Here is a 17,747-nt window from a genome sequence, read left to right as displayed (position 1 = left end):
CATGTATTAGAACACCCCATTGCTGTTTTAATACAGCAGTGTGCACACGTATTAGAACACCCCATTGCTACTGTATATAATACAGCAGTGTGCACATGTATTAGAACACCCCATTGCTTGTGTATATAATACAGCAGTGTGCACACGTATTAGAACACCCCATTGCTACTGTATATAATACAGCAGTGTGCACATGTATTAGAACACCCCATTGCTCCTGTAGTTACAGCAGTGTGCACATGTTTAGTTGTGTATATAATACAGCAGTGTGCACATGTATAGAAACCCCACTGCTCCTGTTGTTTTGATTTGTTGTGCTATGAAATCAAACCACTGGAATTAAACATCTTGGAGAATTGTCAAAATAGACAAATTAGTGATTGAGTAGTTTAATTGATGACTTTACAGGCCACACATGCAATTCATTTAAAATAGTAAGAGAAAAGAAACACAGTGCTACAAATAACAAAAAAATGCAATATGCAAACTGAATCCTGAGTAGAATCTATTCTGAAGGTTGTTATGCCTGTCTTGCGGATAAAATGTGTCTATAATAATGTAAAACAAAAGATACTGTCTGGTTAACCATAAATACTAAGTAGTACTCAAAGTTCAAAACAGTGTGTGTGGTCCCTGTCCCATTTCCACCAATAACAGCTGCCAGACTTATCAGGAAGGTAACATATTTTGTAAGATAAAGCTGAACTGAGACACTTTCCCTGTGAACTGAGCAGCAAAATGGCAAAGATGTTCTCCAGCAGTTTGCGATGCCGGCTGCCAGTATTGGTGGTGATCTTTGAAGTTGTCCTCCTGGTTATGTACGCTGTGTTTGTGACTTATGATGACAGCACAAATGCTGCCCTTCAAACCAACCAGACGGATCCTCTCCAGAACTCCGTGTACCATGTGTATCCTTTCTTTGTGGATGTGCAGGTCATGCTCTTCATAGGATTTGGCTGCCTGCTTGCCTTCATGAAACGCTATGGCTTTGGAGGGATGGTCTTTAATTTCCTGACGGCCACGTTCGCCATCCAGTGGGCCGTCATCGTGCAAGGTTTCTTCCAATTCTACCACGATGGAAAGATCCATGTGGGTATCTTCAACCTTCTCAATGCAGAATTTGCATGCGCCGTGGTTCTCATTTCATTTGGGGCCATCCTGGGTCGTACGAGTCCCATCCAGCTCTTGGTCATGGCTCTCCTAGAAGTCCCGATATTTGCAGTCACAGAATGGGCCATCCTGAAATATCTGAAGATCAATGATGCTGGTGGCTCCATAGTGATCCATATCTTCGCTTGCTACTTTGGGCTTGGGGTGAGTGCCATCCTCTACCGGCCATGTCTTAATGAAGGCCATTCCAAAGAAGGCACCACATATCAATCTGATCTCTTGTCAGTAATGGGGACTCTCTTTCTGTGGGTCTTCTGGCCCTCCTTTAACTCTTCTCTAACCTTACCTGGAGATGACCAACACAGAGCCATCATCCACACCTTCATAGGACTCAGCTCTTCTACCCTGACAGCCTTTGCTCTTTCTGCACTGCTGAACAGAAAGGGCAAGCTAACCATGGCAGATATCCAGAACGTTACCCTAGCCGGTGGCGTCACAGTGGGAGCTTCTGTAGATATGATGATCAGTCCAGTAGGAGCTTTTGCATTAGGGATGATTGGATGTACAGCATGCATGCTGGGCTATAAATACCTGACACCATTTATGGCCAAGAAGTTAAGAATCCAGGATCAATGCGGTATCCACAATCTGCATGGCTTGACTGGGTTAATTTCTACCACAGCTGGCATTATCTGCATCCTTATTGCTAGCGAAGATACTTATGGTCCAAGTCTATACCAGACATTTGCTCACCGTGCACCAGTGGAAGGGGATCCCAGACTGAAGGAGCTGCAGGCGCTCATTCCTGGTTTGAACCCTGGGGAAGGTCGCAGTGCCTCGGAGCAGGCCCTTTTTCAAGCCGCAGCACTCGGAGTCTCGATTGGAGTGTCCGTTGCAGGTGGGCTTCTGACCGGCCTGGTCCTGAGCTTGCCTGTCCTTGCCCAGCCTCCTGATGAGTTCTGCTTTGACGACGCCCTTTACTTTGAGGTGCCGGAGGAGTTTGATGACATCGTCCTGCCGACAAGGAACCATGACTTGGTGGAAATCAAAGACTGACGCGGAGACTTTAGGGGAAGACAGTTGTATGATGGTGTTATTTTAGTTTTTCTTATGTCTGCTTGTATTAAGTAACTTCTTATAAATGAGGGTGTTGATTTGATCAACCTGTGCTCCATCGGGATACAGCGTGGATTTATTAGAGCATTTTATAGCACCGGGAAACCACCCTGGAAAACATCAACCGGCTATCCATAGTTATCCCTAAAACTAAGTGCTTGATGCAATCCAGGTGGATTCCCTGGTGCTGTAAAATGCTCTAATGAAACCCCACTGTGTCTTGCTGTGTTTGTTAGTACCTTCAAGATTGATGTCTTGGTGGATTGGTTAGAACTCTTTTGCACTTTGAATATTTTACATATTTTAATTCTCCTTTTATTAGTAATATTGATACGCTAAAGATGTTGTAATCAGTAAATCTACTTATTTTATTAGCATAATCAATATTAAATTAGTTCTATGAAATATTTTTTAATCGATATCAAGAAATGTACAAAGAAACTTCATGAGTTCAATGACAAACATCTATTTTAGTATTTCTAAATTCAGCACTATCAACTGTTTAATATTTAAGGATGACATATCTTTTATTTGCATTATTAATAGTTCTAAACAATATTTTTAAATGTATTTCCTTGCCTATTGACATTATTGATATGTTGCGCTGAGAATCTTTCTGTTCTTAAATGTATTGTTGGGATATGCAAACATTTAAAAACACTGTTAGAGTAAGATTGCAAGGCTGTTGCAAATTCAGTTTCACTAATAAACTTTAAAAAGGAGAACAAAAATAAGGATGGCACATTTCACCATATTTTGACTGGTACTTTGCACCAAGTTTTATCAGAACTTTATTGCATCAAGTTTGTTGCTTATATAAAATTGAATGACCCACACTCAGACTACCTTTGCTCCCTGAAAATCTTAACCTCCCTTAACCCTCCTGTTATGTTCGATAATGCTATACACATTTTATGTTCTGGGTCAAATCGACCCACTGCTTTATAAGTCACCTCAAAATAGTCATTACCCCCAAAAATGTATTTTACCTTAATGACCATCAAGTCACTCAACAATGGTTTTCAAGGTAACTTTTTTATTTTTTTATTCCATTTTTTTATTCCATATATACCACATTAGTCTTATATTTATCCACTCATTTTCATCATAAAACACACAATTTGCAACCATTTTATGCTATAATGGACATACGATTATATTTTTATTTGCTGAATTTGTTTCTATCATTTGACACACATTTTGTTTGTCTTGCTGTCAATGTCAAAGGGACAGACATCATAATAACATCTGTTATGTTCTGGGTCAAATTTTTAATCTGTACTTTTGGGGGCTGAGTGCCATCTTCTACCAGCCATGTCTTAATGAAGGCCCTTCCAAAGGTGGCACCACACATCAATCTGATCTCTTGTCAGTCATGGGGACTCTCTTTCTGTGCGTCTTCTGGCCCTCCTTTAATTCTTCTCTAACCTTACCTGGAGATGACCAACACAGAGTCATCATCCACACCTTCATAGGACTCAGCTCTTCTACCCAGACAGCCTTCGCTCTTTCTGCACTGCTGAACAGAAAGGGCAAGCTAACCATGGCAGATATCCAGAACGTTACCCTAGCCGGTGGCGTCACAGTGGGAGCTTCTGTAGATATGATGATCAGTCCAGTAGGAGCTTTTGCATTAGGGATGATTGGATGTACAGCATGCATGCTGGGCTATAAATACCTGACACCATTTATGGCCAAGAAGTTAAGAATCCAGGATCAATGCTGTATCTACAATCTGCATGGGTTGACTGGTTATTCTCTGGGGCAACAATTAAACAACTAGTGGAACAATCATTTCAATTAAAAAGAGAAAACTCTTCATTGTATGTCCTGCAGCGAATGCTGGCAGTTAGTATAGCACACTTACAACCCCCCCCCTCCCCCCCCCACACACACTGAATTTATGAACTGTTTACATAACTTTCAAGAAGCATTTAGAACAGCTTAGTTTGCCTCAGAATTTTTTTTTTCTTCTCCAAAAAACCCCCCAAAAGAACAGGACATCACAGTATGAAGATGGAGCTGGTTTAAATATGTAATTATTTATTTGAATTAACAATACTGCTCAGTGTCTCTGCTGTCTCCTATGGTGAAAATGTACACATTTTCTAGAAGGCCTGGAGTACAATTCTTGTTATTGCTTTATCTGATGATGTGCCAAATGCAACGTGAACAATATCGAGTTAAACTTGAAATTGAGGATTACCTTAGACCATCTTTATTTTCTAGAAATAATAATCACTATTTTATATATATGCCATAATGGTTATGCTTATAAAAGGATCTGGGTTAAGGACACAGAGCTGTTCTTCAGTAGATTGCAGCATGTGAACCTGTAACTTAATGTCATAATGATAACCGTAGTATCAGCCAAAACCCCACAGTTCTGAAGTACAGTTTATAAATATGTTAAAACCATAGTATCTTTTCATTAGTGGAACAGTAGCTTTGAAAATAGCAAGCTACTTTTTCCAATTAGCTTTAAGTGTAGCTAGCTACTTTTTTTGTCAGAATAGCTTGTAGTGTAGCTAGCTGCTTTTTTTAGAAGTAGCTTTTAGCTTTAGTTAGCTACTTTTTCAAAGTAGCTTCCCCATCCCTGCCTGCCAGTCTCTGCATGCCATAGGCTGGCAACAGATTTATTGTTGGACCTATAGACCCCAGCCAGAATGAGGAGCTCCATGTATGCATGTAAGTGTGTTTTGTCAAGCTCATTCCAATTGTCCTTCCATGTTTGACATATCCAGTGTTATTTTCTCTATTGCTGTTGGGATGAACTATTTAAATGCTGACTTTATGTCTTTGACATGTGTGATAGCATATTGTGTGCGACCTGGCTTATTATCTTTTCAGCAGGCACTCTTCCCTGACATTCATGGGGGGATGGGGACCATCCAATGTTTCCATTCTTTGACATGAAAATCTCACTTTCAGGCTGTGAGGAAGTTTCCTCTTCATTTTTATTTGTGTAGAATAGCGTTGTATCTATATGTGGATAAGAGAGAGAAAGAGGTTTCATTCCGTAGAAATAGAACAGTGTGTCTTCCTCGACAGCTAAAAGTTTGAGCTCTGAAGTTCCCAGCAGGAAACTGTGTGCGCTCCTGGCAATATGATAAAAATGAGTGTGTTTTTGCGTACACACGTATAAGTGTGTGTGCAGCTATGAAGGAGAGAGATGTGAAGGGGGATGAGGAGTGAGAGAGAGAACAACAGAGTTTATTTTGTGCAAGAACACAACAAGCCCTATTCACTTTAGCTACTGGGTCAAATTATCCCAGAACATAAATCTATGTGCCCTAAGTGTGTATTTTTTTTCCCCTTTTATTTCTTTATTTTATTAGTTTTTACAAGTTCATTACCCCTACCTAGAAGATAAGACGAAGGCTCCTGCTGAAAAAATAAAGTTACATAGCATTTCAGTGATGTTAAACTCTAAAACTTGTAACATAAGAGGAGAGTTAATTTCAATATTGTATACAAAGGTTGATTTACATAAAAAGCTAAGTGTACTAGAAACTTCATTCAGACACCACCTCCATTGTTCTTCACTCTTTAAACCTGTTCAAACAATGTTGCTGTATTCTAAATTAAGACTACCGATTGTCATTGCAGCCTTTTCAAACCCATTAGAAACTTTAAATGAGTACTTTAAAAGAGCCGTATTGTGGACCTCAATGAGCCATAAGTGGGTCAAGAGCGATCTCTTAGACCATCAACGCACCTACAGCAGAAACAGCAGAAGTCATATCATGTTAGTTATTACGATAATACTGTGGGCAGTGTTGGGGAAGTTACTTTTAAAAAGTAATCCATTACTGTTACAAGTTACTAGAAGAAAATTGTAACTAGCTACAGTTACAAATAGTTACTTCTCAGGCACAGTTTACATTTTACAGAGATGTGTTTTTTGCTGGTGGACAGGCTGCAGCTTGAAATATCCTAGTTATCGAAACCTGCTGAATAATGTTATGTTAACATGTTGATTACATGCCTCTTTGCAGTTTTCTACTTCACGAAAAACTGACAAAAATTCAAAAATATGACATTTACAAAACTAACATGAAATCCTCTACTACTATTATGGCTTCCGGTAGACTTTTACAATTTCATTTTGTAGTTTCTTTGATTACATGATGTTAAATAAAAGATCTAAATTATGTTCATATAGTTTTTTTTTTTTAAAATTATGTCTCAATCCTAAAATTCTAGGTAATGCTAAACTTTTAGCCATAGCTGAATTGGTTCAAGATCCTGACAGAGATTTCAGGCACAAGTTCATCTCAAATATTTAGCATGTTTGGGATGGACTTGAACTTCACAATCCTCTCCCTTCCTCTGTGCACCTGGGCTGTGTAACAGGATTGACTGAATGGATTAGCATCCCTAAAGCACCTTGTGGCGTCTATTCCACGCCAAGACTTAAATGAGTGTTTTTATTGCATAATACTGACCCCGTGTGGTCAAATCTAGTTATTCAGTTTAATTTCTGTCACACTGGATACATTTATATGTATTGCTTTAGACTCGCTAACAGATTATGATCAGCGCTCAGATATTATTTACTTTTGAGGTGGACCAATCATAAAGTAATATGAAAAGGGTAAACACAACAGTGCAGCAGAAACATGTATGATATGTTAGGAAAATGATCAGCTGTTTGTATGATATAAATCTGGACTCATATTTGATATTAGTTACTGTACAAAATCAAATGAAAACATATCTCTTCTGGCCAATGCAACTCTGATTATTTTGACTTTTCTTCAAACAGATTCCCCCCCAGCACTACCTGATGGTCCCATATTCTAATATACCGGCAGCACATAGTTGGTGTGTGGTTTTTTTTAATTTTTCACTTTATTCATACTAGTTTTACATTTATATACACATTATAACAAGAACACAGCATAATGCTTTTAATGCCTGTATCATCAAATATATAGTGTAATATATGGGGCAATAAAGAGTTGCCGCTTTTCATGTATTTATCAACATATTGAAATACGTTTGAAATATATTTTGCAACATACTATATAGAGTTTCATATATCATACAATATATCTGGCAATCTCTATATACTGGTGTGGTGACATCATATAATTTTCAATCTCCAGTATTCTTTTTCCATATTAACTAACACTTTATTTTCTCAGGTTACAGTCAGATAACAGCTTTTCCTTTTTCACATTGAAATCAGGACGGGAGATTATGATCAACTGCTCTGTACGGTCCTCAAAAGAAAATGAGCTGCAGTTTATTTGCTCAGATAATATAAGACATCTCAGTCGCCCTCTGCAGTTGAAAGGGCTTTGAAATCAGTCCTGTTTGTTTCTATTCATGGCGAACAGACCAAGATGAAATTGCTGTCAGTCAGCTAGAAACTCGTAACAGATAACTCTTCACAGGTCAGTCAATATAAGAGTTGTGTGATTACAGTCGATCCAGCATGTGTTTGGCTGCACCTCATATTCACAGATTCATAATCATCATAGCCCCTCATTCTAAGAAACAGTTTCACAGATTACAGTATATAATATAAAAGATGTATTGTGGCAGTCCATATCTACAGCATCAGCCCAGTTTAAAGAAATCAGTTCATGTATATAAACTGTTGTCTCAGACTACATGAAGACTGTAATATAAGAGAAGGTTGGTTTAGTTCATATCTACAGTGAGTAGCTGTGATCCATATTCAGCTGAGGTTGGTACAGTCCTCTTCTCTGTCTCACTGATAAATATAATATAAGAGAAGATTGTCTGTGGTCAATATATACATTGTCTGCCCTACTGTGGTCCACATTCAGATGTGTTTGACTAGCTGTGGTCCCTATTCAGATGTGTTTGACTAGCTGTGGACCATATTCAGATGTGTTTGACTAGCTGTGGTCCATATTCAGATGTGTTTGACTAGCTGTGGTCCATATTCAGATTTATATGAACAGCTGTAGTCCATATTCAGATGTATTTGACCATATTCAGATGCGGTTGGCATAGTCCTTGTTCTCAGAGATGGCTTTGACCCTCTCAGACTCCACTGAGGCATACAGGTCTGAGTGGAGGGAAGTAGTGTCTTCTGCTGGATGGGTAGGCTCCTGGTTCTGGCTCCAGCCGGACTCTGGGCCCAGTTTGACCCGTGGCAGAGTCACTACATCAGAGTACTGGATCTGAGGAGAGCTGCGGCCGGACTGTGGTTTTGGAGCCTTCAGCTGCAGGTTGGCATAACAGTCCTGTCTTCTTCTAGAGTCCACCTGAGGAGGGAGAGAATAAATGAGAGGAGTGCTACAGGAGAGCGAGTCTAGTATCAGGGTTAAACAGCGTTCAGATACTGAGGTCAGGCACAGGAAATGGAACAGTGCGGAGAGGGAGAGAGAGAGCTCTGAGAAACACACAACACCTGCAGCGCTTCTCATTTCCGCAGCATGCCACAGACACAATCCAGATCCTGAACAGCCCACAAGCACTTACGTCACACACACATATTTGTATCTAGTTCTTGAAACCTGCTTATCCAGTTGTGATTAAACTTTGTATGGGACTCAGAATTGAATCTGGTTATTTTTTAACACTTTTACACACAAAAAAAAAAAATATCTTCAAATCTTAGCTCAAAGAAATATTTAAACCAGGTTTTCTTAGCCAAGCTACAAGTGCAGTGTTAAAGAAAACAGCTGTCGACACCCTTAGAAAAGCGTACAATTGTATAAGGGCAATGTTTAGTAAAGCATATTGAAATGCATGGAAAACCAAAAATGAGTTTTCCAGAGATGTTATTATTCCAGGCGTGTGCATTCATTGTATCTACAGACACCACCCATCTCTCTCCCTCTCTCTTCCTCTCCCTCTCTGTCTCTCTCTTCCTCTCTCTCTGTCTCTCTCTCCCGCTCTGTCTCTCTCTCTCCCTCTCTGTCTCTCTCTTTCTTCCTCTCCCTCTCTCTCTCTCTCCCTCTCTCTCTCTCTCTCCCTCTCTCTCTCTCTCTCTCTCTCTTCCTCTCCCTCTCCCTCTCTCTGTCTCTCTCTTCCTCTCTCTATCTCTTTCTCTCCCTCTCTCTCCCTCTCTCTCTTCCTCTCCTTGTCTCTCTCTCTCTCTCCATCCTCTGTCTCTCTCTCTTCCTCTCCCTCTCTCTCTCTCTCTCTCTCTCTCTCTCTCTCTTCCTCTCCCTCTCTCTCTCTCTGTCTCTCTGCACACCTCAAACCCCAGCTCAAAGTCGTTTTTAATTTTTCAGTGCCATCTGCTTCAAAAGGAAATGAGACCCATTCCTTCGGTGATGCGAATTCAAACACAAACATCAAAAAGCCCTGAACATTCAAACGAAAACATCTTGTTGGAGAATGTGACCGAGACAGTCCTCATGTGTCTTCCCAGCACCTCCGCTAGCTGTGGGCAGTCTCTAAATGTACACCCCTGCTTCTCCATTCTCGCTTAGAGAGGCCTTATATTCAGCTTAAAGTACTACATTTTCTCAATGTCTTTCTATTGTAATGCAGTCTAGTGCTGCTGAATTATTAAGCTGTGCGTTACACTGTCTGAATTAGTGGTGTGTGTTTAGACACCAATGTAGAGGGAGGGAGTTAGACCAAGTAAGTTAGCTTGGGGTAATAGAAGCTCAACTCATAACTCTTTCAGAAACGTTCTATAACTTGTATGGAAAATGACTACAAAAAGGATACAGGGAAGTGCCTGTCTGCTGTGTTGAGTGCAATTGTTTTTCCTAGACTACAATAGCAGTCAAGTTTTTCCTAGACCTCTTTAGCTGTCTTGAAAGTATTACTCCCACTCCACCCCTCTCCTCTCTTACCTGTATACAGGTGTAACTTTGTCCTGGCAGACAAGTAAATGCTATTTCCTAACTGAAGCAGTTAGAGAGACAGGGACAGTGCTCTCACCTGTGGATTGGTTTTCTGCTGTTGTTGGCTATTAGTACTGGAGCTGTTCAGAGGGAATTCAGTCCCTGCAGATCAATAAGGAGTACTTAGTCAACATGCACACATTAATTTATACAGATACTAGGACTGATGCAGTAGTGTACAAATTTAAAAGAACACCTCAAGATTTGTCATTTACATCCGTTATATACCTACTGACTTGAAAACCTCTGGGAGTGAGAATTTCCATTTTCGGTGAGTAATCAATGATATAGAAACAATAGGCACTCAGGTGTGAAAATGTTAGACCACTTTGTGCTTTAATCATCTTTTATCTTAAACAACTTCTAAACAGCCTCATGCATTTTACCATGTGTGGCTATGTGTTACTATTATCTTAATATTTTAAATGAATTGCATGAGTGGTCTATTAAAGTCATCAATTAAATTAGACAATGATTAATTTGCCTATTTTAGCAATTTTGCAAGATTTTCAGTTCGAATGGTTTGATTTCATACACTTAACAGAAGCAATGGGGTATTCTAATGCATATACACATGACCATTCCTGAAAATTCAAGCCTGTTTTAGAAGTGCCCAAAGTCATCACAGGTCTCTGTTTTTTCAACCCCGCTGGTTGCTAGCGATCTTACCTGCCGCAATCCAGAACCAGGCAGTACTCTCTAATGAAAGATCTACTTCTTAATACACTATCAAAGCCTATTCAGGAAATGTCATCTTCCTGTATTTGAATGTCATCTTTCTGCAAACTTTTCAGTGTGTTAACTGTAGCCCAGTGCCAGTGTCACACCTTCCCTGGGCACTAAGCACCAATTCACAGCAGCACCTCAAAAGGAATATTATTTGTGCAGGTGGTTGAACCCAGGCTTAGATGTGACAAGGTTATAGAGGTGTAAAGAGGAGCAGGCAGACACTCACGGCCCTGTGTGTAGTTGATGTTGCCATAGATGGGGTTCTCTTCCATGTCCTTCAGCTTCAGACTGAAACTGCAACCACAGCAGCAACAGTGAATAACAATTAGATAGGATGGGTAATATTTATTTGGGAAAAATAGCTGACTCACAGAGACAATCGCTCATGATGAGCTCCACATTGTTAACTTCACATGCTTCCACTACTATACAGTTTTTATGAATCAACAACCTTTTTGTTTTTAATTTAGTCATTGCCAGTGATTTCACCCCATTTTCTCCCCAATTTGTAACCGCCAATTGTGTTATTAATCCCGGTTTAGCTCTGCAACCCCCTTGAGACTGACGCTGCAGCTGACACACATGCGGATCCACAGCAAAGCCATCAGACCTATAGTGCTGGAGGACAACACAGATCTGAATGGCTCCACTGCAGACCCGCAGGCACCTTATCAACCACAGGGGTTGCTGGTGTGCTGAGAGGATTGCTCTGCCAACCCAAGACCTCCCTACCCAGGCGGCGCTTGGCCAATTCTGCGCCACCCCCTAGGAACTCCCAGTCATGGTCGGCAATGACATAGCCTGGATTTGAACCTATGATCTCCAGGCTATAGGGTGCATCCTGCACTCGGGAGTCCCCAATCAACAACCTTTTGATAGAGGCCAATACATCTGATAAAATAGCTGTGCACAGTCAGTTAGTATAAGAACAGTTGCTTAAGAAGTTTTAGACAGTGACACGCGCTTCCTTAAAACAGTTAATATTAGCATCTTCAGGGAGCAGGGACTCCAAATGACTCAGCAATCGATTATTATCTACTGACCTCCTACGAAACCGAGGTAGGAATGCGTTGCCGCCCCCTAAAATGGCAGAGAAAGAGATACTTTATTACAGTTTATTAGTAGTGCAGTGCAGTGGGAGGAATTCACAGTGCATGGGTTGCATGACTTGAGCGGTTTTAAAATAGACCCTGCTGTCTCTTTAAGAGATGGGAGCAGTCGACAGCACAATTTAGTTTACATGTGTTTCCATATCGGACATTACTTTGTTATATGACTCCAATCACATTCTCTCTCAAGCAATGAATAGTCAAAGGCAGCACCATTACAATGAAAACAAGCAGCCCTGCTGCTTCTTGGTACCTCATCACTTCCTGTGCTATAAGGAAAGTAGAGCTCCTACGGTAACGACTGCAATAATGCCATGTGATCTCAGAGGATTAGATACCAGGACGCAGATGCTAATCTGCATGAATATAGTGTTATGTTTGAAAAATATGAAAAAACTGAATCAAGGTGGAAGTGAAATTTGTTTAAAAATATCAGTTCTCGTATTGTTCTTTAGATTTACTATGAGAATTGTCTTGCTTTGTACACTGACAGGCTCTGCTTGTATACTGGGCCTAGTGCATACACAAGTAAGAAATACCACATGGATCTGATTATGTAATGTTCTCATTTGCCCTGAGTGTGACAGATGGACAGACAGGCATGATCAGTGCATAAGGCTCCACATATTCAACGAGGATGCACAATGCCAGGGGACTAGCGGTTATACTGCTAGTAATAATGAAGACAGTGGATTTTAAGCCTTGCCTATCAATTCTTAAATACAAACACACTTGTTTGTGGATTTGGTTGGATAATGAGATTTCTTTTCATTACCTGTGGTGTACTGGGAGAGATAGCACAAGATGTTCAAACACAGAGACAGGATTAGAAGACAGCCAATCACAGCTACCACTACCCACAGCTGATAGGATCCCAGGAAAGCCCCGTAACCTGTAGGACGAATCACAGAGTCAGGAATCAGAGAAAGAGAGACAATCACACATTCAAGATCAGAAATGCAGGTTTGTATTTGGATTAGCACTGAATAGTTTACTAGAAAGGTGAGAATCGACCTCAGAAACAGGTAGTGGACTGATCACACATTTCAATTTCAAAACAGCAGCAACGAAATAGCAGCATTTACTACCAACCACAAACTATGTGTGTGTGTTTACAGTGTAGCAAACCAACAATGTCAGTATTTGAATTGTATTCAGAAGTTTGATTTGAAAAACAAAGTAATTGTGAAGGTTTCAGATGGACAGACTAAGCGAGTAACATATAAATGACGATTTAGAACACTAACAAATAGTTTGAAAGGATTCCTTGCAGCTTTCAAAGTGCAGTAAAGTGTTATAAAAGGCATTCACAAATAGAGCCCAGGGAATGCATGGTTTATCAATATTTGTGAAAGCGGCGACTGCTTGAGTATTTTTACCTTGACTATTTGACTCGTGTGCGACCCCGAGTTTGTATGTTTTCAACAGAGAACATGTTTCTGTGGTCACTGCTTACTACAATGCTTCCATACATAAGGAAAGATCAAAGAAAGACAGACATAGCAGTGTGAAGTGTCTCCATAGCAACAGGCTTGTATTCACAAGCCTTTAAAACAGTTATCTAATGAAATAATGTCCTCACTTCCATTCTCTGTGGTGGTCTCACGTGTGCAGTTGTGAATAAAGCACATGTTATATTACACAGAGCTTCTCTGTAGATATATAAAAACCTACAGACAGAGATACACCCCCACATTTGAATACTCATTTCTGAATGTCTTTGGCAAGTTCCATCAGAAACTGACAAGGAGTTCTCAAGATTAATGTAAGTGAGACCTCCAGCACAGAAAGGGATTCAAACAGACAGACAGTTTCCAGATACACCAAGATGGTGATACACTCGCTAAAGAAAACAAGGCTCTTGGCAAGTTTCATCGCAATTGGGCAAGCAGTTCTCTACATATATGCAAAACTTAAATGTCACAGAATGGCAGTCAGACAGACTGGGTGACAAACTGACAGAATTATTACTATTGGCAAACACAGGAGAGCTTTCAAAAAGTACGCCAAACGGTGCACATTTTTCTTGCAATCGTTTTAATTGTATGATGGGGTCTGGTGATGAACACAGACTTTAGCGCAATCACAATAGTCACACACTGTGCACACTCTCAGGCTGTCTGCAAGTCTTATGTGCACTGGAAAGACAAAGCATGTTAAAAACAAATATGGAGTTCCTGGCTGAGACAAAAAACCTGGACCTGTTTGGCAGTACTTGAGGACCAAAACCAGAACTCCCCTAAAATCAATCAAGACTAAATCCAGGGAGTCCAAAACACTTTGAATAAATTAGAAACGCCTCTTATTTAAAAGATCAAAGTATCATACTTCTGTTTGCAGACCACTATATATTTTTGTATTATTCTTTTTTTTTATATGTATATGGTGATGTTAACAGCAATGGAATAGCATCGTGTCGAGTTAAAGGAAGCTCCACCCACCACGGCTGAAGCAGACAATGCTGGGCTGCAGGCGAGCGCCGTTCTGATCGGGTAAATTAGCATTTGAAATGTGCACGTTGTCACTGCAGTAAACTCTGTGTAGCTGCTGCAGTTTGGTGTTCTTGCGGTGCAAACATCCGGCGTTCATTTGGTAAAACCCTGCTGCTTGGTTGTGTTTTTATTTAAAAACTTGAACAAAGACATGGTTAAAAAACACCTCGCTGTAAAAGGAGCACACGCCAGGGAACATACAAAACTACAGCAAACACTGTACTGTGAAAACTCTCAATAACCAAATGTGGCCTCAATTTTGATTATTTAAAAGCTTCTTAGTTTGATCGTTTATTGAACTGGTGAACACTTTCTTGCGGTGAAGATATTGTGTATTTGAGTTGGTCTGTATGCAAGCTGTTCTAATATACTATTCCTATAGGGCCCTGCAGTTCAAACTCTACAGTGGGTGGCTCTTGAGCCTTATGTGTCAAACTGAGCTTCATGCACTCTGTACTCTGGTTAAAGAAAATACAGTGAAATGCAATGAAATAAAGGGACATGAAGTGAAATACATTGAAATGCAGTGAAATCCAGTTAATTAAGTGAAATGCAGTGAAATACAGCAAAACGGACATGTTTAAGCAGGACCTGTTTAATGAACACAAATGCACTGTCCTGAAGATGTGTCTAGGGGCAGCTGGGATAAACATTATCTATTTAGTATCTCTCTTTTTTAAATCGTTACTATTCAGTAAGCTATTGTGTTTTTGCAAACTTATTTTATGTTAGTCTTCTTCCATATATGTTTGTATAGCTCTTTTGGAACTACCAGGTTATTAATAAGGCAAGGTTGCTCTAGTAGATTCAGTGTGGGGGAAGTTACTTTCAAAAAGTTATCTCTTAATCAAGACAAAATTGTAACTAGTTACAGCAACTTATTATTTTGAATGTTTTATTTCACTCGTTACAGTAACAAATAGTTATTTTGCAGGTACTGTTTTCATATATATGTTTTGGGGTTTGGTCAGGCTGCAGCTCGAAATATTCTGTGAAGATCCAGCGATCAAACCCCTGGTTCCTCCTCCGACATCCTTTTCCACCAGGATGATGTGAAAATCTGATTTCCACGTCATGCATTAGCCGCAGTCCTTCTTATAAAGGCGATTAATAGTGATTACTTTACTGCTTCACATAAAATGTAATCCGTTACCACATGTTGTTACCTGTCTGAAAAGGAACCACTACAGTTACAAGTTACTGAAAAATTGAATCAGATTACAGTAATGTGTTAGTACCCAATGGTGAGTATATTTGAGGAAACTAGTGTTTTGAGACATTGTTTAATGTATTAAACCAGGGCCCTCCCTTTTACTGAAACAGGCTCGCTCAATGTTAGATGTTTGATTTGCAGAGCCCTGGTACACAAAGAACAGCCTGCATTACAGGGATGGAAATAAGACTCCTATTCCATTTCAGTTTTCTCTTTTGAAAATGTTCAAACCAGACAGTTTAACAAACAAACAAACAAACAAAACGTTTGGCAGTTTACAATATGTCAAAGGGTAATTGACCAGAGGTTTGATATGGTTGGGAAAGCCCTTATAAAAACCCCTGGTAAAAGCACAAGAAAGTGTAATAAATCATAGTTAAACCATAGGAAAGCATGTGTACGCATTGTAAAGCACAGAGAGGTAACCTGAACCCATGGGGAAAGCATTATAAGGGAATAATATTGAAGGTGACTTTATTTTGTCAATAGGAGCAAATGTGGACTGTAAATATGTGGCCTCAGTTATGGTTTACTTTAGCGGTCTTTGAGAATATAATCTATTTGATTTCTCTTGTTTTTTTGAATGTCGTTATATAATAGTTAGATTTGGTTTTGGTATCTGTTTAGAATTTGCCTCACAAGTTTCTTGTAAGGGATCAACAGCAGGAGATACAACACAGACACAATACAGACTGTTAATAATCTATGTTTCAGTACCATAAAACTCCATGTTCCATTGTACACCCTTGTTGCATTTAGTGCTGAAAACAGTGTCAATATAAATCATCCATGGGGAGCAAGCATAATTTAAAGTGCGGCGGAACTTATTTCCACCACGGTTAAGATTATTAAAATAGACCACCTTCGCTACAAGTAACATTTTCATTAAATTTGTCCGCTGAAAGAGGATCAGTCGGTTGTTTGATGTTTGAGAACAAATTTCACTTCCACATATCACCTACAGAAAACATTACACAAGCCCAGGATAAAATAGCAGAAGTTTGACACACTTACCTGGACAGCAAAATGTGCAGTTGCTATTGATTCCAGTTGCCATTTCATATACTGGCCCCGAACGATCTCCAAAAAGTTAGCCGTACCTTTTTGTGTAGGAGGTTAGCCACTCATACCTTCCTAAATGAATTGCTTTGAATATTTCAATACATATAGATATACATGTATACATATAGATATAGTATTTACTGGTTGATTCTCCACTCTACAGTGCTGATACCCCAGAATGGTGGTGTCTTGCAGGTGCAGGCTTGTTTTTTCTCTTGCTGTCTTGCTCGGTGCACAGATCTGCAGTTTGTGCAAAACCAACAAACTGCAGCAAACCGCATGTCTTCCTGAGAGGGAGAGAGATACAATAGGCTGCGGAAATTGATCATTGTATTGTTTTCTTCTTTCATAATGCTGGTGAATATAGTTATTGTGACAGCACAGTTGTACTGGTTACAGACAGGCACACACTATGTGAACACCACCTCACACTTCTGTGAGCACCTGACCTGGACGACCCCAGCTAGCCACTCACTTCAGCCTGACTATCATCTGAGTGGGACTGTGTGATGTGGGTTTTGTAATGTCCATAGTCTGGTGGGCTAGGTTGAGACCACAACACTGTATATGTTTCAGAGGGTCTCGGGAGTTAAAGGGTGTGCAAAGTAAACTAATTCTGCCATCTACATTCATGTAATTAGTTTTCAGTTTTCTGTTTATCACATCCTTGAAAGTTTTGTTTGTAAAGTTTCAGCTCAGCCTGGTTCAAGGTAATTTTTTCTCTATTAAAGACCATCATAAGATGCTTCCAGTTAGTTCCCCACAGTGGCTTTTTACATCATTAGTGCCAGTCCCAAAGCAGTGTTTACTAATCTAAGAGAGTGTTTAGAAAACACACTTTAAAAACAGTCCTTAAGAAAACATTCCTTAAATCAATCATTAAAGGTTTAATAATAGGGACCATTGTCTATCTATACACAGGTAAAACTAAGGGGCTGGTTTGTTCATCATATAGTCTGATTTTACTGGAGTATTGTACAGCACTGGGGAATCCCCCTGATTGCATCAACCACCTGTGGTGATTCCTTGCTGATGAGCGTCAACCACCTGTGGTGATTCCTTCCACGTGGTG

General features: G+C 39.9%; 2 protein-coding genes across 2 annotated transcripts; one reads left to right on the top strand and one right to left on the bottom strand.

Annotated features, from left to right (window-relative positions):
• The first annotated feature begins 738 nt into the window (after positions 1-738).
• Positions 739-2,166, top strand: LOC121298431 (ammonium transporter Rh type B-like). Its single transcript, XM_041225555.1, has one exon. The coding sequence runs from the start codon at positions 739-741 to the stop codon at positions 2,164-2,166; it is 1,428 nt and encodes a 475-aa protein (XP_041081489.1).
• A 4,897-nt stretch (positions 2,167-7,063) lies between these two features.
• Positions 7,064-16,881, bottom strand: LOC121297859. Its single transcript, XM_041224413.1, has 6 exons — positions 16,628-16,881; positions 12,684-12,800; positions 11,843-11,879; positions 11,026-11,093; positions 10,108-10,172; positions 7,064-8,471 (listed from the first exon to the last, which is right to left on the bottom strand). The coding sequence occupies exons 1-6, from the start codon at positions 16,668-16,670 to the stop codon at positions 8,199-8,201; spliced, it is 603 nt and encodes a 200-aa protein (XP_041080347.1). The 5' UTR covers positions 16,671-16,881; the 3' UTR covers positions 7,064-8,198.
• Positions 16,882-17,747: the final 866 nt, after the last annotated feature.

The sequence above is a fragment of the Polyodon spathula genome, chromosome 23 (genome assembly GCF_017654505.1).
Source record: "Polyodon spathula isolate WHYD16114869_AA chromosome 23, ASM1765450v1, whole genome shotgun sequence".
NCBI lineage: Eukaryota > Metazoa > Chordata > Actinopteri > Acipenseriformes > Polyodontidae > Polyodon > Polyodon spathula.
The sequence above is the reverse complement of the archived record's forward strand: the minus strand, read 5'-3'. Positions and strand labels throughout refer to the sequence as shown.

Coding starts and splice junctions, on each gene's coding strand:
- LOC121298431 (XM_041225555.1), top strand. CDS start 739: ATGGCAAAGATGTTCTCCAGCAGTTTGCGATGCCGGCTGCCAGTATTG.
- LOC121297859 (XM_041224413.1), bottom strand. CDS start 16,670: ATGGCAACTGGAATCAATAGCAACTGCACATTTTGCTGTCCAG. Junction 11,094..11,842: donor CTACCTCGGTTTCGTAGGAG/GTCAGTAGATAA, acceptor CTGTGGTTGCAG/TTTCAGTCTGAAGCTGAAGG. Junction 8,472..10,107: donor AGCAGAAAACCAATCCACAG/GTGAGAGCACTG, acceptor CTCCCTCCTCAG/GTGGACTCTAGAAGAAGACA.